We start from the raw sequence: 22005 nt of genomic DNA, 5'->3' as shown, positions 1-22005 counted from the left end.
TAAACAAAATAATTCTGGTAGTATGATCTGAAATACAGAGAGATATTTTTGAAATTTTTAGTGCTCATGCAACTGCATAAGGAAAATGGCAATGCATAGTCCACGTACATATTTAATAATTAACTATCTTAATTCCAGAAGTCCCATATCTGTAACGTTTTCATGCAGAGTAATGTGTCTGTGACTAGCCAGGCACAGACATTTTTTTTATGGTGGTGGTGGTGCAATGATATAGTCCATAAGATAGAGTGTGATCCTTAATCACTGCTGATTGATTGATTGATCAGAAGAAAGGATGCCTAGTTCGCCGAGATGGGGATCAATATCATGGTGTGAATCTAGAGATATTGGACGCTCACTGAACACCCACGTTCCTTCTTCAGTCTTGGTCATGTTCTTGTTCAGGTCTTGCCTCCAGTATGGTGGCACCGAATGCTCGTCCTTCAAGAAGTCGCAAGCCTTGTTCACCAAAGCAATGTCCCTCAAACTCGTTCTCTTGAATGCATCATTCTTTCCATGGTATCTGCGCATGATCAAACCTTTCTTATCAGATCATCATATTTAATATTTTTATTTATAAAATATCTTCCTAAATCATTTTCATCTAACCAGACGTGGAAGAAACGGCTACAGAAAAAAAGAGAGTAAATAATATGTATGTGATAAATAATAGAATAATAAAATAATTTTGTTTATTATGTGGAATAAATAGAACGATGATAGAAATATAGATAATAAAACATATCTTCTGAATTAGTCACGAGGCATGGTCCTGCTGACACCCTCCATAACTCAGAATATTAACAGCTGTTGGCATGTGTATGACGACACAAACAAGACAAAAACAAGACATCACATCTTTGAAAATATCATTTTATCGTTATATGGATTCTTCACATCTTTTAAATATTCTCTATCTATTACTCACATCCTCTAATAGACCCATACATCACTAAAAAACAGTCAATCTTTAGAAAAACTGATTGGTTGGATTGAGACTCAATTAATTTATATTTAATTATTGAAAATATTTCATTATTTTTCAATTAATTAAATTGTAAACTTTCTTGTTTCCAACCCTGCAAAGGAAGAGAAAGAAATATAATATAGTAAAAAGAGAGTACTATACATTCACATTCTTCACATAAACATAATCCATTAAATTAATATTTTAATTATATTTAATTTATTTTTCATTTTTAATATAAAATATTATTATACTATTTCTTGAGGTTATAAAGTGTTTCGCTGAAAGATGTCTTTTGGTTCCTAAAGTAGGTAGCAGGGTGATGTCTTTTTAATTTCTAGCTGTCATAATTTATTGAGAAAAGTTTATTGGATACAGTCAAAAGTAAAAAAAATATATATATAATTGTATAATTTTTAAAGTTGTATACCATTTATAAAAAAAAATATAAAAAACAAATAATAAGTTTATTAATAAACATATAAAATGATATATAAATTTATAATTAAATGATATAAAAATATTAAAATAATATTATTAAGAGTTATAATATGATTATATAAAAAAATTACAAATTATCAGTATATCTTATAGAAAAATATTGATTTATTAAGGTATTAACTGTATTTTTTTCTGAAGATATTAGCACTCTAATTTATTTAACCTAACCGATGATTTATGAGTAAAAACTGTTGAAAACACAAATTTTGCATGAGTGGGTGAAGTGAGTTTTGTGTAGACGCAGAGTTGTTGAAGATGAGTTTTGTGTGGTTGTTGAAGTGAAGAGTGAAGAATGAAGAAGAAAGTGTAAGAAAGTACCCGTCGAGCAAGTGCAATTGAGCCTCCAAGTTATGGGCGCAGGCAACATCCGCATCAGGGTTCAAGAAAGGTGATTTCTTGTGATCCAACTCCAACTGCTCCCCAACGTGCAAATAACACCAGGGCAACCACTCCACCAGCTTCACCAACCACCGCGGCGAGTCCTCATTGAAGAACAACCCCGGCGACTGCGATACAAGGTCATGCTTGTTCAGCACCCTCAGCACCTTTATCCCCAGCTCCTTCTCCAACCTCTCCTTGAACCTCACATTCCCCACCCTCGGCCCCGAAAACGAAAACACCGAAACATGCGCTTTTCTCCCATCCTTTCCCACGTTCACCCCATTTTCCACAACATCGAAAGCACTCAGTGTCGCCATCGCACTTCCAAGACTATGCCCCGTCGTCGTAATACTCACCTCTTCGTTCTCATAAACTTTCATCAACCGCCTCACCTCCCCGAGAACCTGTTCCCTCGCCGAGTACTTACAAAACCCGCACTCCGTTTCCTTGTCCGTGTAGAGATCCAAGAAACCAGCCTCCACCTTTACACCCTCCACGGAACAGGGTACGTGGGGAGTGATCGGTCTAAGGTAATTCGTGAGGTCGGCCACCCACTCCACGTTCGTCACTGTCCCTCTCCATGCGATCGTGATGTCCCTCCGCCCTAGACGCTTGCTCGTGGCGTCGTCCGACACCGCAATGAACCCTGCCCAGTTCGCGTGCTTGCTCCACCTCTTGTCGGGCCACCGCGATTTGCGGAATAATTTAGGGAGCTTGATGTTGGCCGTCGCGTAGAGATAACGTGTGATGGTGTATCCGACGTTGGGCATGTCCAGGGATTGGAAGAATTCCGGTACGGAGAACCTGCAGCTGCCGCAGTATTTGGAGTAGGGATCGTAGTCGAAGGCGTCGTAGCAGGCCTGGGCCATCTCCCCGTAGTGGATAAGCTCGGCCCGCATTACGGGATCCATGGGATCCAGAAGGCCGGCCCAGTTGTCCTCCCCGTGGATCTTGCGCCACACCTCCGCTAGTGGTTTTTGTTTCTTCTCTTCTTCTTGCTTCTGAGTGCTCTGCAGAGTAGATGAAAGCGTGGCACTGCATGTAAAGTTGGTGGTGTAAGTTTTTAAAGTTTTGGTGGGTTTGGGTTTTAGGGTGTTTGGTAGTTGGGATAGGAAGGTGTGAGCTTGGTTCTTCTGTGTTTTTGGCAAAGCCACCACCATGGTTCCCATTGATGAAGCCATCTCGAGGTTCAACTGAAGAAGCAAAGGATACTTGCTTTCTTATGGAGATTTTGGGACAAGAAAATGGGTCGTTGCGTCTGTATTTCAGACTCTATTTCCCAGATACCTACTGTGACTCATGGACCATTTCCATCGCAATCATTCGTTTCTAGATCTTACTTTCACACTATCTTTTTTTTTTTTATAGAAAGAGTGGGTGTTAAACTATAATTTTCCTTCCTTAATCATAGATACGTGCATGAGTTTCATTTCATAAACAATACCCCCATCCGAAAAACAATAATTCTACTCTCTTATCTTCTTTCAATAATACATATTGCTTTCATTTAATTAAAAGTTACTATTCCATGAACAATGATATGTTGTTCACTCTATAATGATGTTTTTTATTAAATATAAATAACGCTTTTAAAATGAAACAACGCAGATAACTCATTACATTAGAGATGCTCAAAGTCTTGTTGAGTAAATTGTTGGCTAGTTATGTTAGTAATCACATAAAATATTATAAACAATAAAATTTGAATACATGTTATATAAATGTAAATTATTTAATTATAAACATTTGTATATAGTTATTTAATTAAAATTATTTTCAGTAAATGTTTTAAAATAATTATTGTAAAAGTAAAAAAAAAAATCTTATTATATTAACATTATGTGATATGAGCATTAAGAGTGACTAAATAATGTATGTTGAAATTCCTCTTTCTCTATAACTCAACAAAAATATTATTTTATTTAAATATAATATTTTATTACAAAATAGATGTGAGGTGGATATTTTTACCAGTCGATATTTATCCATGAAGTAATAAACAAATGCAATAGCACGTGGGTGGATCCAGTTTCAACCATAAAACGACGTAGGTGGAAAGTGATATAGGACGAAAAACTGGTACACGTTTAAAACAATGCCCTTCGTTAGTAGGACCACCGCCCTTCATAAGGTCAAGAAATCCACATATCTAATCTTCACGTTCTCACCTCAAAAAAAAAATCAATCTGAAATTAATTAATAAATAATAAGAATACAAAAACGTCTATTATTTAAAACCCTCGTTCAACGTTATTATGATAATTCATTGAATGAGGGAGAGAGGAAGGTCATTTTATAGAATAAAGGATTAAAGTACTCTTATGTTTTTTTTTTATTATTATTATAGGTATTTATGTTATTTCCTATCTACTGAACTCTTTTTTTTCTATTAATCAACTCATAAATATCTTACTAATTATCTTCATTTTCCTTTTCCTTGTTTCATTTATTTTTTCTCTAACTAAAACATATTAAAATGTTGCAAGATGAAAGCAGGTAAAGAGATTCTGGAACTTGTAACATTATTATAATAAAATTAAGATAATGGTAAGATAATGGAAGGCGTGCTTCACGTGGACAATTTATAACTATAAACGATAAACCCTCTGATCTAGATATTTTTAAGGGTATTATCGTCCACGTCACTAATAATTTGTTAAGATGCGTGAGGGAATTAAATTCATTCATTGTAATTCGGATTTTGGGACTTGATTTCAATTTTTTTATTTATTTAAATATCTATATTTAATTATTTTTATTTAGTATTTAAATCTAATTATTTATTATTGTATTAGTTTTTTGAAAAATATTTGTAGCATTTATATAATTTATTCAATTTGATTTTTTTATTATTGAAAAAAACTTGAATCAAATTCCTCCATTTTTAAATTAACATCAATTTAGTTTCTTATATCACGAGAAAAGGAACCAAATTAATTTAAAATTAGAAAAATTAATTATAACTTTTAATAATATTATGTGAAGAAAATTAAATTAAATATTTCTATACTATTTAGACGAATTTTGTAACATCTTAAAATAAGCAGTTGCAAATATACCAATTTATTCTCAATAATGTTTATATAATTCTCCAAATATTTTACTGAACAAAAAAAAGTTTTTCAAAGCATTTAAAAATATAAATATATAAACATAAGATGTCCATACTCTTTGACATGGCATGTTTTAATGTTAAAACACAATTGTATTACTTTAAAATATAACATGATAAAAATACATATAAAGTAAAAACAAACTAAAAATAACCGGTGTATGAAAAATAAATAATCATTCAAAGCTTTACATCAACTAAATTTATCTAACTCGTTTATCAATTCAATATTATTTATATATATATATATATAGAAATGATTATTTTTGGAAAGTTTTGTTCATTATTAATACGGAAGATAATACGTTCTATTTTGTGTGACTAACAAAACAGGACATGCATTGCTAGTACCTAGCTGCAACTCACATTTTAAAAAAGAAAATGCCTTGTACAATCAATTTTTCCGTGCGTTTGAATACAACTTTTTTAAGTACCTGAATTATTTATGTGAAAGGAATATTTTTGTAAAATAGAAGTACTCTTAAAAAAATCCCCTTCATTATTTGTCCCGTTATCTATTCGATGTATGTGAATGTAGATACTTTTATACCTATATGCATATATAAAATATAACTATTTAGGATATTTTTTATTCAATTTTAAATAAAATTATTTAGGATAAATAGTCAATTTATTACTATATGTATTGATATGTTTTTTTAATATAATAAAAAAAATATTTTTAAGTAATTTTATTTTTTATAGTTTTATTTAAATTTCAATAACAATTAATATAATTAATTACATGATTTCCAATAATTATGAGGTGTGTTTTATAATGACTTTTCTAAATGTAACAATATCAAATCAAATATGACGATAACTATAGTCTTAATGATATAATGGTTTTCTAATAAGTAAGTTTAATTATATGTCGTCAATTATTATTATTTCATGTTTTAAATATTTATTAACTCTTTTCATGGATGATATAGAAGTCATTGACAGTTACTTGTCTTATCAATGGTTTATAAAACTATTGTGTGATTATGTTCCTACACAAAAAGTCATCCACAAGTTTTAAGAATATCATTGATAGGTAAGTACACTAAAAACTTAACTCCGTATTAATCAGTTCACGGTGTGGATATAACATCCTAAAAGGTCGATCCAGTTCAAATTTTCAAAATCTGAACTGGATAAAACTAAAGGTTTTGTAATTTTTTTTCTTTCTCTTTTAATTGTTTATCAATATTAACTTTTACTTTTTATTGAATTATAGTGTAATAAACAACCAATAAGCTATGAGTGTGGTTATTACATTATGCAATTGATGGTTACCATTGTAAGACTGAACCTTAAAAGTGATTGGCATAAGGTAACATGATGGTAAATTAATTTTATAATTCTTTACCATATATGTTTCTTAAAACTAATTTATGTCAACCACATTTTGAAAAGTAATTCTTCAAAATGTCTTCGGAAGCCATATCATATGTGAAACATTATTGGTTTTCATATTTCATAAATTTTTATAACTCTAGGTTAGCCGATGAATAGTGTATGAATTAAATAGATAAAGATATATTATTAGTGTTTGTAATACATTTTTATCAATATATAAAATTTGATTATCTGAATTTATGTATTTGTCTGGCTTGATTATAATTGAACAAATCAATTTAGATGGGTATAAGCATTAAACAGATTGTACTAGAAAAAAAACAACAACCATATACAACAACGACTATTTACCATAACCACATTCTTATATCCCGTGCAAAGATTTATAAATGGGGCTATTTACCATAGCTGCATTCTTAAATCCAGCAGAAATATTTATAAATGCGGCTATTACCATAATCGTATTCGTAATGCAGCTATTTACCATAATCGCATTTATAAATCTCATTTACGAATGCGACTAAATAGCAGCATTCTTATGTGTTGGATTTAAGACCGTATGTAGACCAAATGCGGCTATATAGATGCCATTATAAATTGAAATAGCTATAGCTGTTATCTTTAAACTTTTTGCACCAGTGCTAGTACCAGTTCCAACCCACATTTAAAAAAAATCTCTTTCATTATTTGTCCCGTTATCTATTGGATGTATGTGAATGTAGATATTTTTATACCTATATATACATATATAAATACCTGCGGATATTTTATTTTTATTTTTCAATTTTAAATAAAATTATTTAGGACAAATAGTCAGTTTATTACTATAAGTATTGATATATGTTTTTAATATAATAACAAAATATTTTACAGTAATTTTATTTTTGATAGTTTTATTTAAATTTCAATAACAATTAATATAATTAAGTACATTATTTTTAATAATTATCAGGTGTGTTTTATCATGACTTTTCGAAATGTAACAATATCAAATCAAATACGACGAGTACTATAGTCTTAATGTTTCTCAAATTCTCCTAACTAATATATATATCATGGTGCAATAATTTTTGTTAGGAAGGATGTTCATATTCTGGCAATTACACCTAGAAAGTAATGTGTTAGTCGTGTATGGTGCTCAACGCTTTGAACTGATTAGCAGATCAATTTTTAATTTATTTTAACTCAAACAATGGAGCCAAATTCTTCTTGCATCTTCATATTGGTTCTAACTTCATACATTTTTCTTAATTCCAACAATATTTTTAAAAATATGATAGAAAGTGTGATATTTTTTTCTTCATTTTCAAGTGCTGATGGTTGTTTGTGATGACTCTGATAACTATTGATTCAAAAGTATGACAACACTCATCTCACATTTCAAAATTATCCATTAACATATTCTTATCCATATAGAAATAAAAGTTTGATGTTCCTTCTTACTCCATTGGAAATAGAACAAAAACCTACCTTTTTCCTATTTATTCTTTGTGTAATTTTATTTTATTTATGAACTAAATTTTGGATAAAACAATGCACATGTTCGAATTATGATGATATTATTTATTTTTGAGATATCTCATAATGTTAATAATATCTTCCGCGATATCTAACATGAATCATGGTTTTAGCGAGTATTGATTTTTAACTTTTACTTAGTTGATAATGTAACTGGAATTAATTTTAATCTGGTCACTCCCAAATGCACGCTCTCATTGTCCCCTATTCAGTTTTTCTTCTCGTGCATCCATTCTTGTTGTATACAATTGGAAATTATATCATTGTAAGGTGAAAAAATGCAGCTAGACTGACAGAACAAACATCCATATTTAAATTCATATTAAACAACCCACAAAAAAATAGCGAGGTGCAAAAATACAAAAATCATAAAAAAATTAGCGAGGTACAAAAATGGAGTACAAAACTAAAAAAAAATATCTTCGCACTGAGAACGTCAAATACAATGAATGTTTTCGTCAATTCTCTCTCACACACTCAAATGATAGATCTGTTATCTCAAATGCTGCAGTTGGAGGAAAATGGAAGTGATGCGGTTGGAAGGAAGGTACGAGTTTGCGAAGGTGCAACTGAGGTTATTAAAAAATGTGAGGTTATGCTTCATTTAAGATTATTTAAAATTTTAAAAATATTAAAATCAATTTTTTTCAGTAATTAACATGAAGGTGAAAGGGGAAGGTATGTTGGTGAATGAAGGATTTGCTAACAATGGATTCAATTAATCCTTGTCAATAACCATGTCCATGGAATATTAAAATTTATAGCCCATAAAAGATGTGCACCCATTTCATAATTATTAAAAAACCAAACACGTGTTCAACAAAATTATCAAAATTATTATTTGTTATACTAAGATTGTATTTTTTTATTATTGTATTAAAAACGAAATATATTAATATATGTTGTACTAAACTAGCTCTTTATCCAATTATTTAAAATATAAACTTAAATAAAAAATAATAATTTTAAAGTATAACTCAAATAAAATGCATATTAAAATATCAGTGCAAATAACTTTTTTTAAAAAATTAATGTTATAACATAAAGTATATATTTTAAAAATTTATTTGTCTTAAAAACAACTTCAAGTTCACATGTCTAAATAAAAAAAATATGCATATGAAATTAAATTCAAAACAATTGTTCAATGGTTAATATTTCTCTCACCAATAACTTTATTTTAATCACTTGATTTAAAAAAAAATATTCAAATAGAATTCATTAACCATGATTGTATTGAAAGGTTGGATATCATTATATGCATATATACCCGTCCTATGAACAAGCGAACAATTAAAATAACCCTAACCATTACGTGTTAGTATTCATTAAGTTTAGATTATGAATTTTACCCGTGGATATTTGCGGGTATGTTTTTTGTTGTCATCATAGTCATCATGCTAACCATATTAATTTAGCAACATTATAATCTTATATATTAATTTTGTCTTTAAACCATTTTAAAAAGGTATTGCTATACTAAGTCAATAATCAGTTTTTATTTGCAAGCAATTGACTTCAACAACATTTTAACATTTTATGTACTGCTATGTAAGGAAGAACTTTATCAGTGTTGTTCAATATATATTAGTTAGATCTAGCAATCCTTAAACTTGTGTGTCTTTCCCTTCATTCCTTCCTCCGAGACAAGACTTTGGAAAACCTTTAACTTTTGCTTTGACATATACTTTGAAGCTTCATCTATAAAAATAAATAATATTCTTTATATGACAATTGTTTCATCCTCCATTCCAATAAGAAAGAATTTGTCTAAAAGGGAAATTATTGAACTTAGACAACGACTAACAACTAGTGAGGAACAGGTTCCAGTTTCAATTATTTCATAGTTTAATCCTTCAATATATACCAACTCAAGCAACAATGACTAAACAAAATATTTTTCAACAACCAAATACTCAACAACAACAAAATCAGATGCAATATAATGACCAAGTGCAACACGACAACAATTATAACCAACAACACAATTCACCCACTAGTGATTATAATAATTATTAGTTTGTTAAGAAGCTTTGTATTGACATTGGATTTCTTTTCTTAGATGTTTTCTTTGGTTCAAATGAACTATATTTGGATATTTTGGATATTTTGAATATTTATATTATCACATCGATAAACTTAGATCAAACTTTTTCCACATTCATTATTATTTTTTTATAATCGTTTACAATCTAAAAAATATTTTATCATGATTTTGAATATATATGTTTAGGTTTGTAAAAAGAAAATTTTGAATATACATGTTCAGGTTTGTAAAATAAAAAATATCTTGATAAAGTTGACTTGGAAAAAATTGAAATTGGATATTACATACGGTTTTTTCCGTAGTAAATACATCAGACTTTACATACACAATTTTTTGTATGTAATTACATATGAATATATTCATGTGTAATTTACATATGGATTTTAAAATTCATATGTAACAGCTATCTACGATAATTTTACATACAATTTTTTTCCCGTATGTATTTTATATGTAACTATGTTTTACATACAAATTTTGTCTATTCTATACAAATTTCTGGTATCAAATTCATCTTTCTAATATGAATTCTACCTTCATCCAGCTTTCGCATTGCCTTCACAAAACCCATTCAAAATTATAAACTCTAAAACATGTAAGGATTCAAGACCAGGTTTAAATCATTTGGTATCTAGAGCAAGGTTTTGGTCTAAGCTAAGTGTTATTCACCTTTGTTTTCTTCTTAAATTTTTTTGTGTTATCTTCATTTTGTTTTACATATCTTGAATATGTTTTGGGTTATTTCACCAAATATGTTGTGTTCATTATGCTTTTAATTGGTTCAAAACATTCATTCCGTATTTAATCATTCATTCTATCTTGAATCACCAAAACATGTGTTTTAGGTTTCATACTTATGCTACTATGTGTGTTTTTGTTTTTGTTTCATTTTATTTGGCTCAATATTTGTTTTAGTATTATTAATTTGAGTTTTAAATCTAATCCATGTCTTTTAAGTCATTTTCATTCCATATATGTCGTAAACTTTTAATAGTACTTTGTTTCATTTTAGTTTTTATTTTTTATTTTGTGAGTCTACCACAAAATATTGTGTAATCCGATTTATTTTGGCTCTTTGCATGTTTTTACATTTATGAATTTGAGTCTCTTAGCTTGTTATTATACCATTAACAAGTTCTTTAGAGTTAGATTTTCATTATGTCTTGAGTTATCATAATCTTCTTTCAATTTCACATGTTTCCTTCCCTTTGTAGTTTGTTGATTTTTTATACAAGTTGGAACATTTATTGCAAGCTATATACACGTTAAAATGGTGTGAAATATTACGTGAGAACTTCAATATATTGATAATATCCTGTTAAAGAGGCACATTCGAAAATCGTAGTGCAAAAAAATGATAAATGTTAAAAGCCTAGATGTCAATATTGAAAAAGTTTGAAAGAAGTGTGAAAAATAGCTCTCAAATTTTGAATTACTGCATTTGATTCAGTGCATATTTTGAGATGAAATTTTGTGAGAATATTACCTATTGTGTTAGCAATATGTGGTAAAAATTTGGGAGAAGAATTCAATATAGAAAAATTTAAATGAATTCTTGAATCAGTGTTGCCATAACCATTCTTAGTAAAAAAAAATTGTTTCATTCAATCTATTTTAGTGCTTTTCTTTAGGTTTCCAAATTTGAGTGCCAACTATTTTTGCATCTTTAATTTCTTGCCTTGAGTCCTTAAAATTACTCTTTGAAGTTTTTCAATTTTAATCCATTTGAGTTTACCAATTTAAATTGAGCTTTGTTGATGTTACTTGTTGGCCTCTTAAGGTGAATTCAATTGTGGAGTTTTGGTCTTGTTGAGTTGAAGTTAAGCTTTCCTTGATTAATTATGGCAAAGACAAAAAAAGGAAGTGCTCACATAGGGAACAAACAAGCGAAGATTTAAGAAAGAATACTAAACACTTTGAAAATGAATAAGAATTGAACTCGCTTAAAAGTTTGTCTTCTTGTTTTTCAAAGTCACTTAAAAATGGGAGTATTCTTCTCCTATATTCTCCGCCAAGGAACTTTTATTGGAAGTTGGTACCTCTCAAATTTCTCTTTTAAAGCTTGAAAAAAAATTTGAAGTTTTTTTCAGTCATTCTGTTACACTTGAAGTTCTTTCAAGTCTTCCAAGGATGCTTGAAGAGTTCTTACATTTAGGTATATGTCTTTGCTATTTAGTTTTCTTAGTAACAAAAATGTTAAAATTTCGTGAAAGAATTGTATTGAAATAAGCTTGTTATTGAATTAATTTGAAACTTCGAAACATAAATGTTCACGTCTTTTAATTTCATTACCTTTTAGAAATTCAATCTGGATATGCATAAAATAGTAGAAAATAAAATAAGAATACAAGAAATAATTATAAAACCAATTGGCGAATACTTTACAATTCATATGACAACGAAAAAATTGAAAATCAATACCTTAAAGTGTTAAAAACAAAAATAAAGAAGTCACTATTTTTTTAAGGTAATTTACACATTATTACTATTATAATTTGAAAAATAGTATAGAATTATATATATATATATATATATATAATATAATATTATACTTAAGTTTTATTATAAAAAGACCAAAATTTGACTATTGCATATGAGTATTAAAACCATACAATCTATGTTGGAAAGACAAAAAAATACTATCAAATATTAAAAAAATCATTATCAAATTTTGTGAAGGTGTTATGAATTACGGATTGAGGGGGGTTTCTTTTTGCACCTCCATGTTTTTTTTATTGCACTCCACACCTAAAAAAAAATACTCAAATCATCATTTGACACTTTTCATTGAACATTTTTTCTTGAATTTCGGAATGTGAAAGTTAAAATTTGTGTTTTAGATTGTACAATATTCCATTTTACACAATCTATAATACAAATTTATATTCTGAATTGTAGAATTTGGAATGAATAATTTTTGAAAATATGAGGCTATGTGAAAAAATTATGAGGTACAAAAAGAAATTTATAGATTTTTAATATATATGGGTTATGCGGACCAGCCCGCTCCGCTTTGGTGGTTTGTCTATGTATTTCATTTGAATGTATGTTCTCTTAATTTAGTGTCTTTATAAAAGTGTGTCGTCATCTTTTAAGAACGGAGTGTTTTTTTATTGAACCAACAACTATTTTTCTTTGCATCTTCTTTCTTTTGTAGGTGTTTTGTAGTTCTCATTTGAATCCTAAAAAAGTTAAAATTAGTATCTAAATAAAAGATATTAAACTTGAGCTAGAGAGATACAAAAAGATGAATCAAGAATACCAAGAAAGATATAGATTGAATTGTGAAGAAAAAGAAATGAGAGAAAGACTTGATCATAAAGAAAAAATAAAATGGCTTGACCAAGAAGAAAGAATATAAAGAACTGACTGATAAAGAGAAATAATGATGAAAATCATCTGGCCTCGAAACTTTCGGCTAAGATGATAGACGAAAATTTAGACTTATTAAAGAGATTGTAAAGTCTTTTATTCTTCTTAGCCTTGTAAAAATTGTGTAGAGTAGTTAGAAAGTTTTGGGTCTTGTATTTTGGGCCAAAGTAGATATGGATGTAAATAAAAAAGAAAGTAGATTGTAAAATAGCAAAAGAGGGGTGCAATAGAAATGTAGGCAAGGAAGACATGAAGCTCCACATGTCTTCTCCTTAATGGATAGGATTTGCACCAATAAGGTGGTGACACTTGTCACACTCTCATTTGAGAGGTTTTGAGAGACTTTCTCCTATAAATAGTAGTCTCTTGTACATGATTTTTATCTTTAATTTGAGTAATGAAATGTTGTCCAATTAAGACACTTTTACTTGTTCAAAGTTCTCTTTATAATTGTCTTCTTGCTAGACAAATTTCTAGACTCCTCCTAGTAGTGTTGGCCTAACCCCACTCTAGAAACTAAGTGTTGGCCTAACCTCACTTAGATTCACCGTCATAATTTTCAACTCTTCCAAATTTCTACAATTCTTCATGTTTCCGCAATAGTCTTCATTATCCGTAGAAAATATTAAAATCAAAACAATGAAAAAGAGGATCTACAAATGAAGATGCAAGCTAGGATTGCATCAAATAAGAGATGGAGTGATTAAAAGATATTCAATAACTTTCTCCTATTGTGAAAGTAAGAGAGACTATGATAACTATGGAGGGAAACAATAAGAGCAAAAGGAGGAAGATGTTTGCAATTAGACACGTTACCTAAACTATTTTATTTGTTTATAGGCCTAGTAGACCTAATATAATTAAAATTGCTACTTTAAATTTTAAAAGTTATGCTTTAATAAGGCAGAACCAAATCATAAGTGATATGGTTAAAAGTATGAAACTAAAAATTGTCACTTGGTTTTCCTTGAAGGCTTGATTGAGAAAAATGTTTGTGCCCTCTTATTACATACAAAATTAATCCTTCAACTCCAAAGGTTGTCAAGGAAGTCACAACGTGTAAAGTACCACGAAGAGATGAAAGTTCTCTTCATTACATGCGAAATTGAGAAAAAAAAAATGAAGCATAACATGGAAATGTTTTTGAATGCCTTAAATGAATATATTTAACACATAATAGAACTTCATAAACATAAGACTACAAAGGAAAACATAAACCAAGATACTATGGTGGAATTACAACTTAAGAGGTGAAGTTCCTACAACAAGTGAACATCTCACTTGTCCTCATGGAAAAACAAAACAATCAATGAAGTAACTTCTTTTTAAGGACATGATAAATAATATTACAAGACCTCATAAATATTCTTCTTGTTCTAGACCCTTTAATCCATCGTTTTCTTCATTGTCTCCCAAAATTCCAGAAAAAATTAAGGGAGAAAATGTTTTAAGTGCTTTAATTTTAGAAATATTGCTTGTGCATATCCAAACAAAAGGTCTATGATGATTATGGATAATGTGGATGTGTGTTTGGGACATTCTTTTTCGTCTTCTTCACGTGAATATTCTTCTAGTGACAATGAGCGTGAATTAGTTCCCATGAAAGGAGATTTGTTGATGTCCAGACATATGTTTGACCTTATACAAACAGATTTTGATGAAACTCAAAAGATAAAATATATTTTATGCAATATATCTTATTAATAGCAAAATTTCACCTTCAAAGTTGCAAGAGTGTTTCTCGTTAACGAATGACAAGGAAGGTTCAACAAACTACCATAGTTCACTTTAACTCCTACAAAATATAATAATTAAGTGAAGACATTGATATACTTGTAAACAAAGAAGTGTTGGTATCCTCTAACTTTAACAAGTATAATCATGATTTGTGATGTGATTAGAATGAAATAGGTCATATCTTGTTTGAAAGATCATAACAATATGTTATATAATGATCTAACTAACAATCAATATATACACTTGAAATCAAAATGTTTTTTTTCTTCCGGTCTTTATCATTAAAAAGAAGAGAATTGATATCAACAGATACAAAACTTAAAAAAAAAGAGCTTAAAATAAAGAATGAAAAAAAAAAAATCTTAATTATCTAATATAAAAACGAAATAAAAACTTAAAAGCGATCTATATATTATTTTACTTACTAATACTTTTCTTTGTCTGTAACTTTCAACATTTTAGACACAAAGAATTTTTAAATAAATTTAAGAATATTGGTCAAGACCTAAAAAGTATCCTTGAAAGGAATTAAACAATAAATAAATTCAATTTATGAATATGATGTAATATATTTTATATTAAAATGTTAATAGATATATAGTTGTATATTAGTTTATATCGTTTCAACGAGTAAATGTGTAATAATTTGAAGCATTAAAAAATGATTTGGTCTTTTTTAACCTCAGTATATTTATATATTGAGTTTATGAAAAAATGTTATATATTTAATCTATTTACATTTTAGTTATTAAATTTAATTAATATATTATATTTAATAAATACAATAATTAATACTCTGTTTAAAAAAGTGCTATAATAATAATAAATACAATAATACAATAAAGTGCTATAATAATAGTTATGCAGTAAATATCTTTAATATGTAATATATATCTTTATAAAATTAAATTAAAAATTGAGTTTAATTAAAGTCAACTGTTATCAATACCTATATTTATTTTTTATTTAATATTGAATTAATTTATACTTATGAATTTATACCAAATAAGATTAAAAACAGTAAAAGTTAGGAAATACTATAATTATGTTATTAAAAATATTTGTATTATATTTATTAGTTCCTATAAATAAGTCTTAAAAAGACATTTAGAATAAATGGAAAAAGAGTACAAAACTAGATTTAAAAACTTTTTTATGATTATATAAAGTTTTATTAAGGGGAGAGTAATTAAAAGAAAATTTAGAATTTATGAAATTGATACCAATTTAAAATATACATAAGAAAGTATTGAAAGTGACTACGAGAATGATTATCTTAAAAAGAAAAAAGAGAGAAGATGTTATAGTGTAATGTAAATATGAAAATATAAATATAAATTAACTTAACTCTATATTTAAAAAATTATAATAAATATAAAATTACATTTATAATATAAAAATATACATTATTTGATATTTTCTTTTAATATTATCTTTGAATTAAATAATTTTATGCTTTCATAACTATATTTTTTTTAATAAGATAAGTAATTGAAAAACTTTTTTATTTCAAAAACAAATAAATAATTTATCTTTAAAAAATAACTACCACATAATTCTTTTAACATTATTTTTGCAAAAAAGTAAATATACATATCTTATATTATATTATTTTAATATTATGTGATTGTATTGTATTTTATAATATATTTTTGTTCGCACAAAATATAATAAAAATCTGTATTATAATATTTAGATATAAAATTATGTAATTTTTTTATAGGAGAGAATGTTAAAACTATAAATACAGTAATAAGAAACATAATCGGATTTAAATACAGATAAGATTTTTTATTATTTTTGGAACTAGACTGAATACCCCTTAGAAAAAGTAAAACAAAGAAGAGGAGGGAAATAAATATGGCGCGAACTCTCCCGCTCTAAACCATTGTTTTTATGTTAACATCTCAAGACCTCCACTGTGTCTGTCTCTCCCAAGATACCTTACTTCACAGAATTCACACCATGCAACAATTTCACCCCACACCTTCCCACGCCGCCTCTTCCCAAGCAAAGTTCGGCAAGAAACGCGGTAGCTACAATTGCGGTCGTTGCGGTCTCCCTAAGAAGGGCCATGTCTGCACCGTCGGGAACCCCGCCACTTCCTCCTCCGCCACCCCTTCCCACTCCTCTCTCTCCGTGGTGGCATCCGCTCCTTCCTCTATATCTGTCTCCGCCGCCCGCCGCTCTGCTCTCCAGCCCCGTCGCGCTCTCTCCTTTGATCACGAAGAAGCCTGCGGACTCGATCCATCGGAGTGCACCTCTGTGTGGTCCCAAGAGGATGATCTTGATTCGTCTGGGTTGCCGGGGAATGTTCTTTGGGACATACTTAGGAGGCTTCCGCCGTCGGGGCTCCTAACGGCGGCTAAGGTGTCCAGAGGCTGGAGGGATATGACGAGGAGTTTGTGGAAGGCAGCGGAGGAGTTAAATCTTAGGGTTCCGGCGAGTGTTCAGGTGGGTTTCGTGGCGTCGATGTTGCAGAAGTGTCCGGGGATTGTAAATCTCTCTCTTGTAATGGAAAGGTCTGAGTTCTATTTATTTCTTTAACTTATCTGAAGTAATGAAAATCGATCAGTGTAATTTGAAATATCGATTCATTTATGTCTGCACTGAGTTGCAAGATCTTTTGGAATCCATAAGTTGTGATTTTATTAATCGGAAGAAAATGTCTGTTCCAAAGGACACCATACTATAATTTGGACAACTATCAAAGAGTATCGTGCTTATAATTAACAAAATGTAAAATAATTTGTATTAACTTGATATTGTAAACTGTGTTTTTTGATGTTGCAGTGATGTGGATTCGACGATGCTGGCTTGCATTGCATTTTCGTGCCCTAATTTGGCATTCTTGGAGATTTCGGTTTCTGATTCTGCAGTCAATCGAATCACCGGGTATTTTTAACTTTCTAACCCTTTTATTTATATGTTCTTTGTTTTCCATGAAAAGTGTTTTTTTTTAGTTGTTGAACAGTAGATTTTTCAGCTTGTGTAAGGTGAAATTTTACAAGTGGTGAACACGTGATTCTGGCTTGGTTCAATGAGACAAAATTATATATAACTTGAATTCTAAATAGGGTTTTGGAATCAGATTTTGAGTTTTATTAAAGTTAACAATTGTAGATTTGGTATTAGTAGTGGATTGATTAATTAAGTTTGTGTTTGTAAATCCTTAAGGTTCTTTTGTTTTAGATTTGGTTGATCGAGAGGAGCGACATTGAAAGAAATAATATAAAAAACTGAGCTTTAAATACATTTTAGAACGATAGTTTTGAAAGGTATCGAAACAGGCTATAAACAATTTGTAGTAATATGGAAATATGCAAACTTAACTATATGATGCTTCTCTTTACCGATTAACTTTGCCTGTCCTGCAACTTTAACAATGCAGGAGTGAGTTAGGTCGATTTGTTGCCGATAAAAAGAGTCTCAAAAGCCTTAAGATGGAAGGTTGTTCTAACCTTGGAGGCTTCCTTCTTTGTTCTTCTAGTCTTTCTACCATTTGGCTGTCGGATCTGTACTCTCTTTCTAAGATGGTAATATTACTTTTCTATCTTTTAATTCTGTGCGATATGCTCAATTTCTGAATTTGATATATCCCTTTGATCTTAGCCTTAGAGTGAATTCTGGTTACTAACTGATGCTCTGAAATGGTAGGTTTTTAATTGTCCTCAGTTGAGAGAGATTTCATTGATGTTTTCTCAACGAGAAAAGGACAGCACTGATCTTGCAACCATGGTTGAAGGTTTGGGAAGAAGTTGCCCTAGGTTGCAAAACATACGTATATATTCAATGCAACTTTCTCATGCTGCTGTGCTCGCTCTTACTGCTGCTCAGTTGAGGTTTGTTTAAGTCTAGGATTGCTGGCCTCCTTTTCCAATTGTTTAAGTGGATTTAACCTTTATACCATAATCCATAAGTATCGCCAATGTTAATGTCACCTTAAGTTTGTATTAGACATGCTGAGAATGAGCACTGGTTTATTTCATCTGTAGTTGTTGTCATGTTTTTTTGCATTATAAACATACGTAGTTAATAATTTTTATGAAATATATATTTTTGTTTCCCCAAAAGTTTCTTTAATAAGCACCCGCTATTTATAGGAGGAATTGCTATCCTCATTTATTTTTTGTTTGGTATATTCTATGAATGACTAGCACTTTAATCTGTTATATATATATGAATTCAATGTGTCCGATACTAATATTTTTGGATGTTTTACTGATACATATTTGTTAAGTATCTCGCAGCCCTTAAAAAAGGTATGAAAATCTGGTAGCTAGCTACATGCAAGATATAAAAGCATGTATAATATAAAAAACATTGAACCATTACTCTCCATTGATTCAAAAGCAGTAACTCCCCTCTCGATCTCAAGAAAGGAATGAACGTGGTACTATTCCTATTTGTAGAGAATAGGAAGTAATTTATGATGATAGTGATTTGTAATTTTTATTTTTTCTAAGTTATAGACTAATGTATAGAAATGCTTTTAATTTGAATTTGCAAAATTAAAATTATATATTTATTTATTATGTTTCATAATTTTTTATACATATTTAAAGACATTATATGTGTATATAATATGCTATGCCTTTTTACGATAATCATATTGTCATATCAGACGTGTATGATATTTGATAAATGTATCATATCTATGCGTCATAGGTTATATTTGAATAGTAGCTGTCGCAATATTTGCCTTGACAAAGTTTTCTTGGTTCTGTTAATTAGGGGCCTGCGAATGCTTTCACTCGTTTTTGGATCTGAAGTTACTGATGCATCTGTCGCTGCCATTGCCTCAAGCTATCCAAATCTGGAATTGCTTGATCTCAGTGGGTATGTGTGCTTCCATTCTAGTTTCCTTCAATGTCCTGAAAGTGCATACGCCTTAGAAAATGGAAAAAACTTAAAGGTCTGTTGCAACTCGATACAGTACATTTTATATAGAAGTGAATAGTACTGCATGCTTGAATAGGGGAGGAGTGACCAAAATGGATCCTCTTCGGCCAACTCCTGTCTTTAGTCTAAATGTGTACAACCACTGGTCAATTAGTTGTTAGATTGGTTATTGGTAATGGAGAATGATTGATGTTACAGTATAAACTAGTCTTTAGATTGGTCAATGTTTTTGAAATTAGTCAATTGACATAGAAGTGACCAATGTTATTGGATGTTGAGCATGTGACTGTGTTGCCTGTTCAAGAAGTTTGTTTTAACGGTTTAACTTGTATAACAGATCCAGCGTCAGTGACAGTGGCATTAGCATGATTTGCAATGTGTTCTCTGAAACATTGACAAGACTCCTTCTAGCTGTTTGCCCTAATGTGACTTCAAGTAATCACTGTTTTATACTCAATTGATTTACCAACTTTCATTTGGTTTATTTCTACCTTAACTGTTTTATCTTACGTTCCAGGTGGCATTCAATTTGCTACGGCTCAATTGCCACATATTGAAATTATGGACTGTGGCATGACAATATGTGAACCCGATTCTCACAATCCAATTGCTGATGAAAATAACCACAAACCACAGAAGACATCTATTACTAATCTACACCTTACAAACCAAAAGCTAATCATCAAACACAGCTGTTTAAAGAAACTTAGTTTATGGGGATGTTCGGGCTTGGATGTAAGTTTTATTTAACTGAGCAAGTTTATTGAGCATGTTTCTCACGCTTCTAATATTGGAATTTCTTATTTTGAATTAATATACAGGCCTTATATTTAAACTGCACTCAACTCAAGGATTTGAATCTAAATTCTTGTAGAAATTTGCATCCAGGTAATATTTTCACACCCCGTTCTATTGCCATTATCAGCTGAAAAATTGATGCAACATTAGGGATTTCCTTAAAAAGTTGTTTCATCCTTTTTTACCATTTTCTTTTGTACAGAGAGACTGTTGCTTCAGTGCCCTAGTTTAGAAAATGTGCATGCATCTGGTTGTCACGACATGTTAACAGGGGCTATCCAAAGTCAGGTATCGAAACAGCTAGGATATTTTCTACATAATTTTATAGTTCCATTGGCCTTTTAAGATGGAAGCTTCAGTTGTCAGTAAATGTGAAGAAATAAATTCCCTAAATGAATAAAACATGCTTACCCGGGTTTCTGAAATTCTTCATTTTCTAACTCAAATGTACCTTTGTATTCGTGGTTGTGATTTGTATGCAGGTTTGCAATGCTTTTACTGATTTGGAAAACCCTTCAACTTGTAAGCGTTTACCTAATGGCTCCAAAAGGGTTCGGGTCCCTCATTTAGACAATACTGAGGTAAAGCTGAAAGAAATAGCAGATCATGTTTTAGAATAATTTGGTGTCATTTGTTATTCTGCTAAATAGATGAATGCTAACTAGGAAGCTATCCCCTTCACGCACAGTGGCCAGTGGCCAGTGACCTTTTGTCACGTTACGCAAAGTCATTCGTTTTTTTTCTTCATCCCACATAATGGAAATGGGATTCAAACTTGCTTGGATTTTTTAACTTGTGCTATGCGTTGTACTGTTGCATAGGATGATTTTATTTTGGACTTGAATACCTCAGCTTATAGTTCATTTTTCTAACATAATTTTTTAAAAATGTGCAGTCGCCCGATGAAGAAACGAAGCGAAGTAGAAAAAAGGGACGACTTTGTAACGTGCTCCTGGATTGAGAAGACAGGATGTAGATAAATAAAATGGAGAGTCGAGGATTGCTTATTGGATTAATGACACCCTTTTAGACTGATTTTAGCGTATACATAATTTACTTGTGCATGTATTTGTATGTTATTTAAACTCTAGTAGGCACGAAACAGTTCAAGTTTGACTGTTGAATTGTACCTATGTTATTATAGAAGGCGAGAGCTGTGAATTTTCACTAGTTGTTGTTATCGCTTATGATTAGTCACCTCAGAGGTCTGTCATTAATTTCCGTTAATTTTTTCAAATAAAATTACCCTCTATTCATCTGGAGCTGCTGCCAATATAGCTGTGGTATAACTGGTCATATATATATATATATATATATATATATATA

General features: G+C 30.0%; 2 protein-coding genes across 2 annotated transcripts; one reads left to right on the top strand and one right to left on the bottom strand.

Annotated features, from left to right (window-relative positions):
• Window positions 1-3325, bottom strand: LOC137814266 (phospholipase A1-Igamma1, chloroplastic-like). Its single transcript, XM_068616892.1, has 2 exons — window positions 1787-3325; window positions 1-523 (listed from the first exon to the last, which is right to left on the bottom strand). The coding sequence occupies exons 1-2, from the start codon at window positions 3028-3030 to the stop codon at window positions 262-264; spliced, it is 1506 nt and encodes a 501-aa protein (XP_068472993.1). The 5' UTR covers window positions 3031-3325; the 3' UTR covers window positions 1-261.
• A 13507-nt stretch (window positions 3326-16832) lies between these two features.
• LOC137814263 (F-box/LRR-repeat protein 17-like) lies at window positions 16833-21941 on the top strand. The gene is made up of 11 exons (XM_068616889.1): window positions 16833-17501; window positions 17773-17874; window positions 18371-18515; window positions 18637-18821; window positions 19714-19818; window positions 20219-20316; window positions 20399-20616; window positions 20703-20769; window positions 20882-20967; window positions 21162-21260; window positions 21575-21941. The coding sequence occupies exons 1-11, from the start codon at window positions 16876-16878 to the stop codon at window positions 21638-21640; spliced, it is 1797 nt and encodes a 598-aa protein (XP_068472990.1). The 5' UTR covers window positions 16833-16875; the 3' UTR covers window positions 21641-21941.
• The last annotated feature ends 64 nt before the right edge of the window (window positions 21942-22005 follow it).

This window comes from Phaseolus vulgaris, chromosome 1, assembly GCF_000499845.2.
Source record: "Phaseolus vulgaris cultivar G19833 chromosome 1, P. vulgaris v2.0, whole genome shotgun sequence".
NCBI lineage: Eukaryota > Viridiplantae > Streptophyta > Magnoliopsida > Fabales > Fabaceae > Phaseolus > Phaseolus vulgaris.
This window is presented reverse-complemented; position numbering and strand designations above follow the sequence as displayed.

Coding starts and splice junctions, on each gene's coding strand:
- LOC137814266 (XM_068616892.1), bottom strand. CDS start 3,030: ATGGCTTCATCAATGGGAACCATGGTGGTGGCTTTGCCAAAAACACAG. Junction 524..1,786: donor CAATTGCACTTGCTCGACGG/GTACTTTCTTAC, acceptor GATCATGCGCAG/ATACCATGGAAAGAATGATG.
- LOC137814263 (XM_068616889.1), top strand. CDS start 16,876: ATGTTAACATCTCAAGACCTCCACTGTGTCTGTCTCTCCCAAGATACC. Junction 17,875..18,370: donor GCAGTCAATCGAATCACCGG/GTATTTTTAACT, acceptor TTAACAATGCAG/GAGTGAGTTAGGTCGATTTG. Junction 18,822..19,713: donor CTTACTGCTGCTCAGTTGAG/GTTTGTTTAAGT, acceptor TCTGTTAATTAG/GGGCCTGCGAATGCTTTCAC.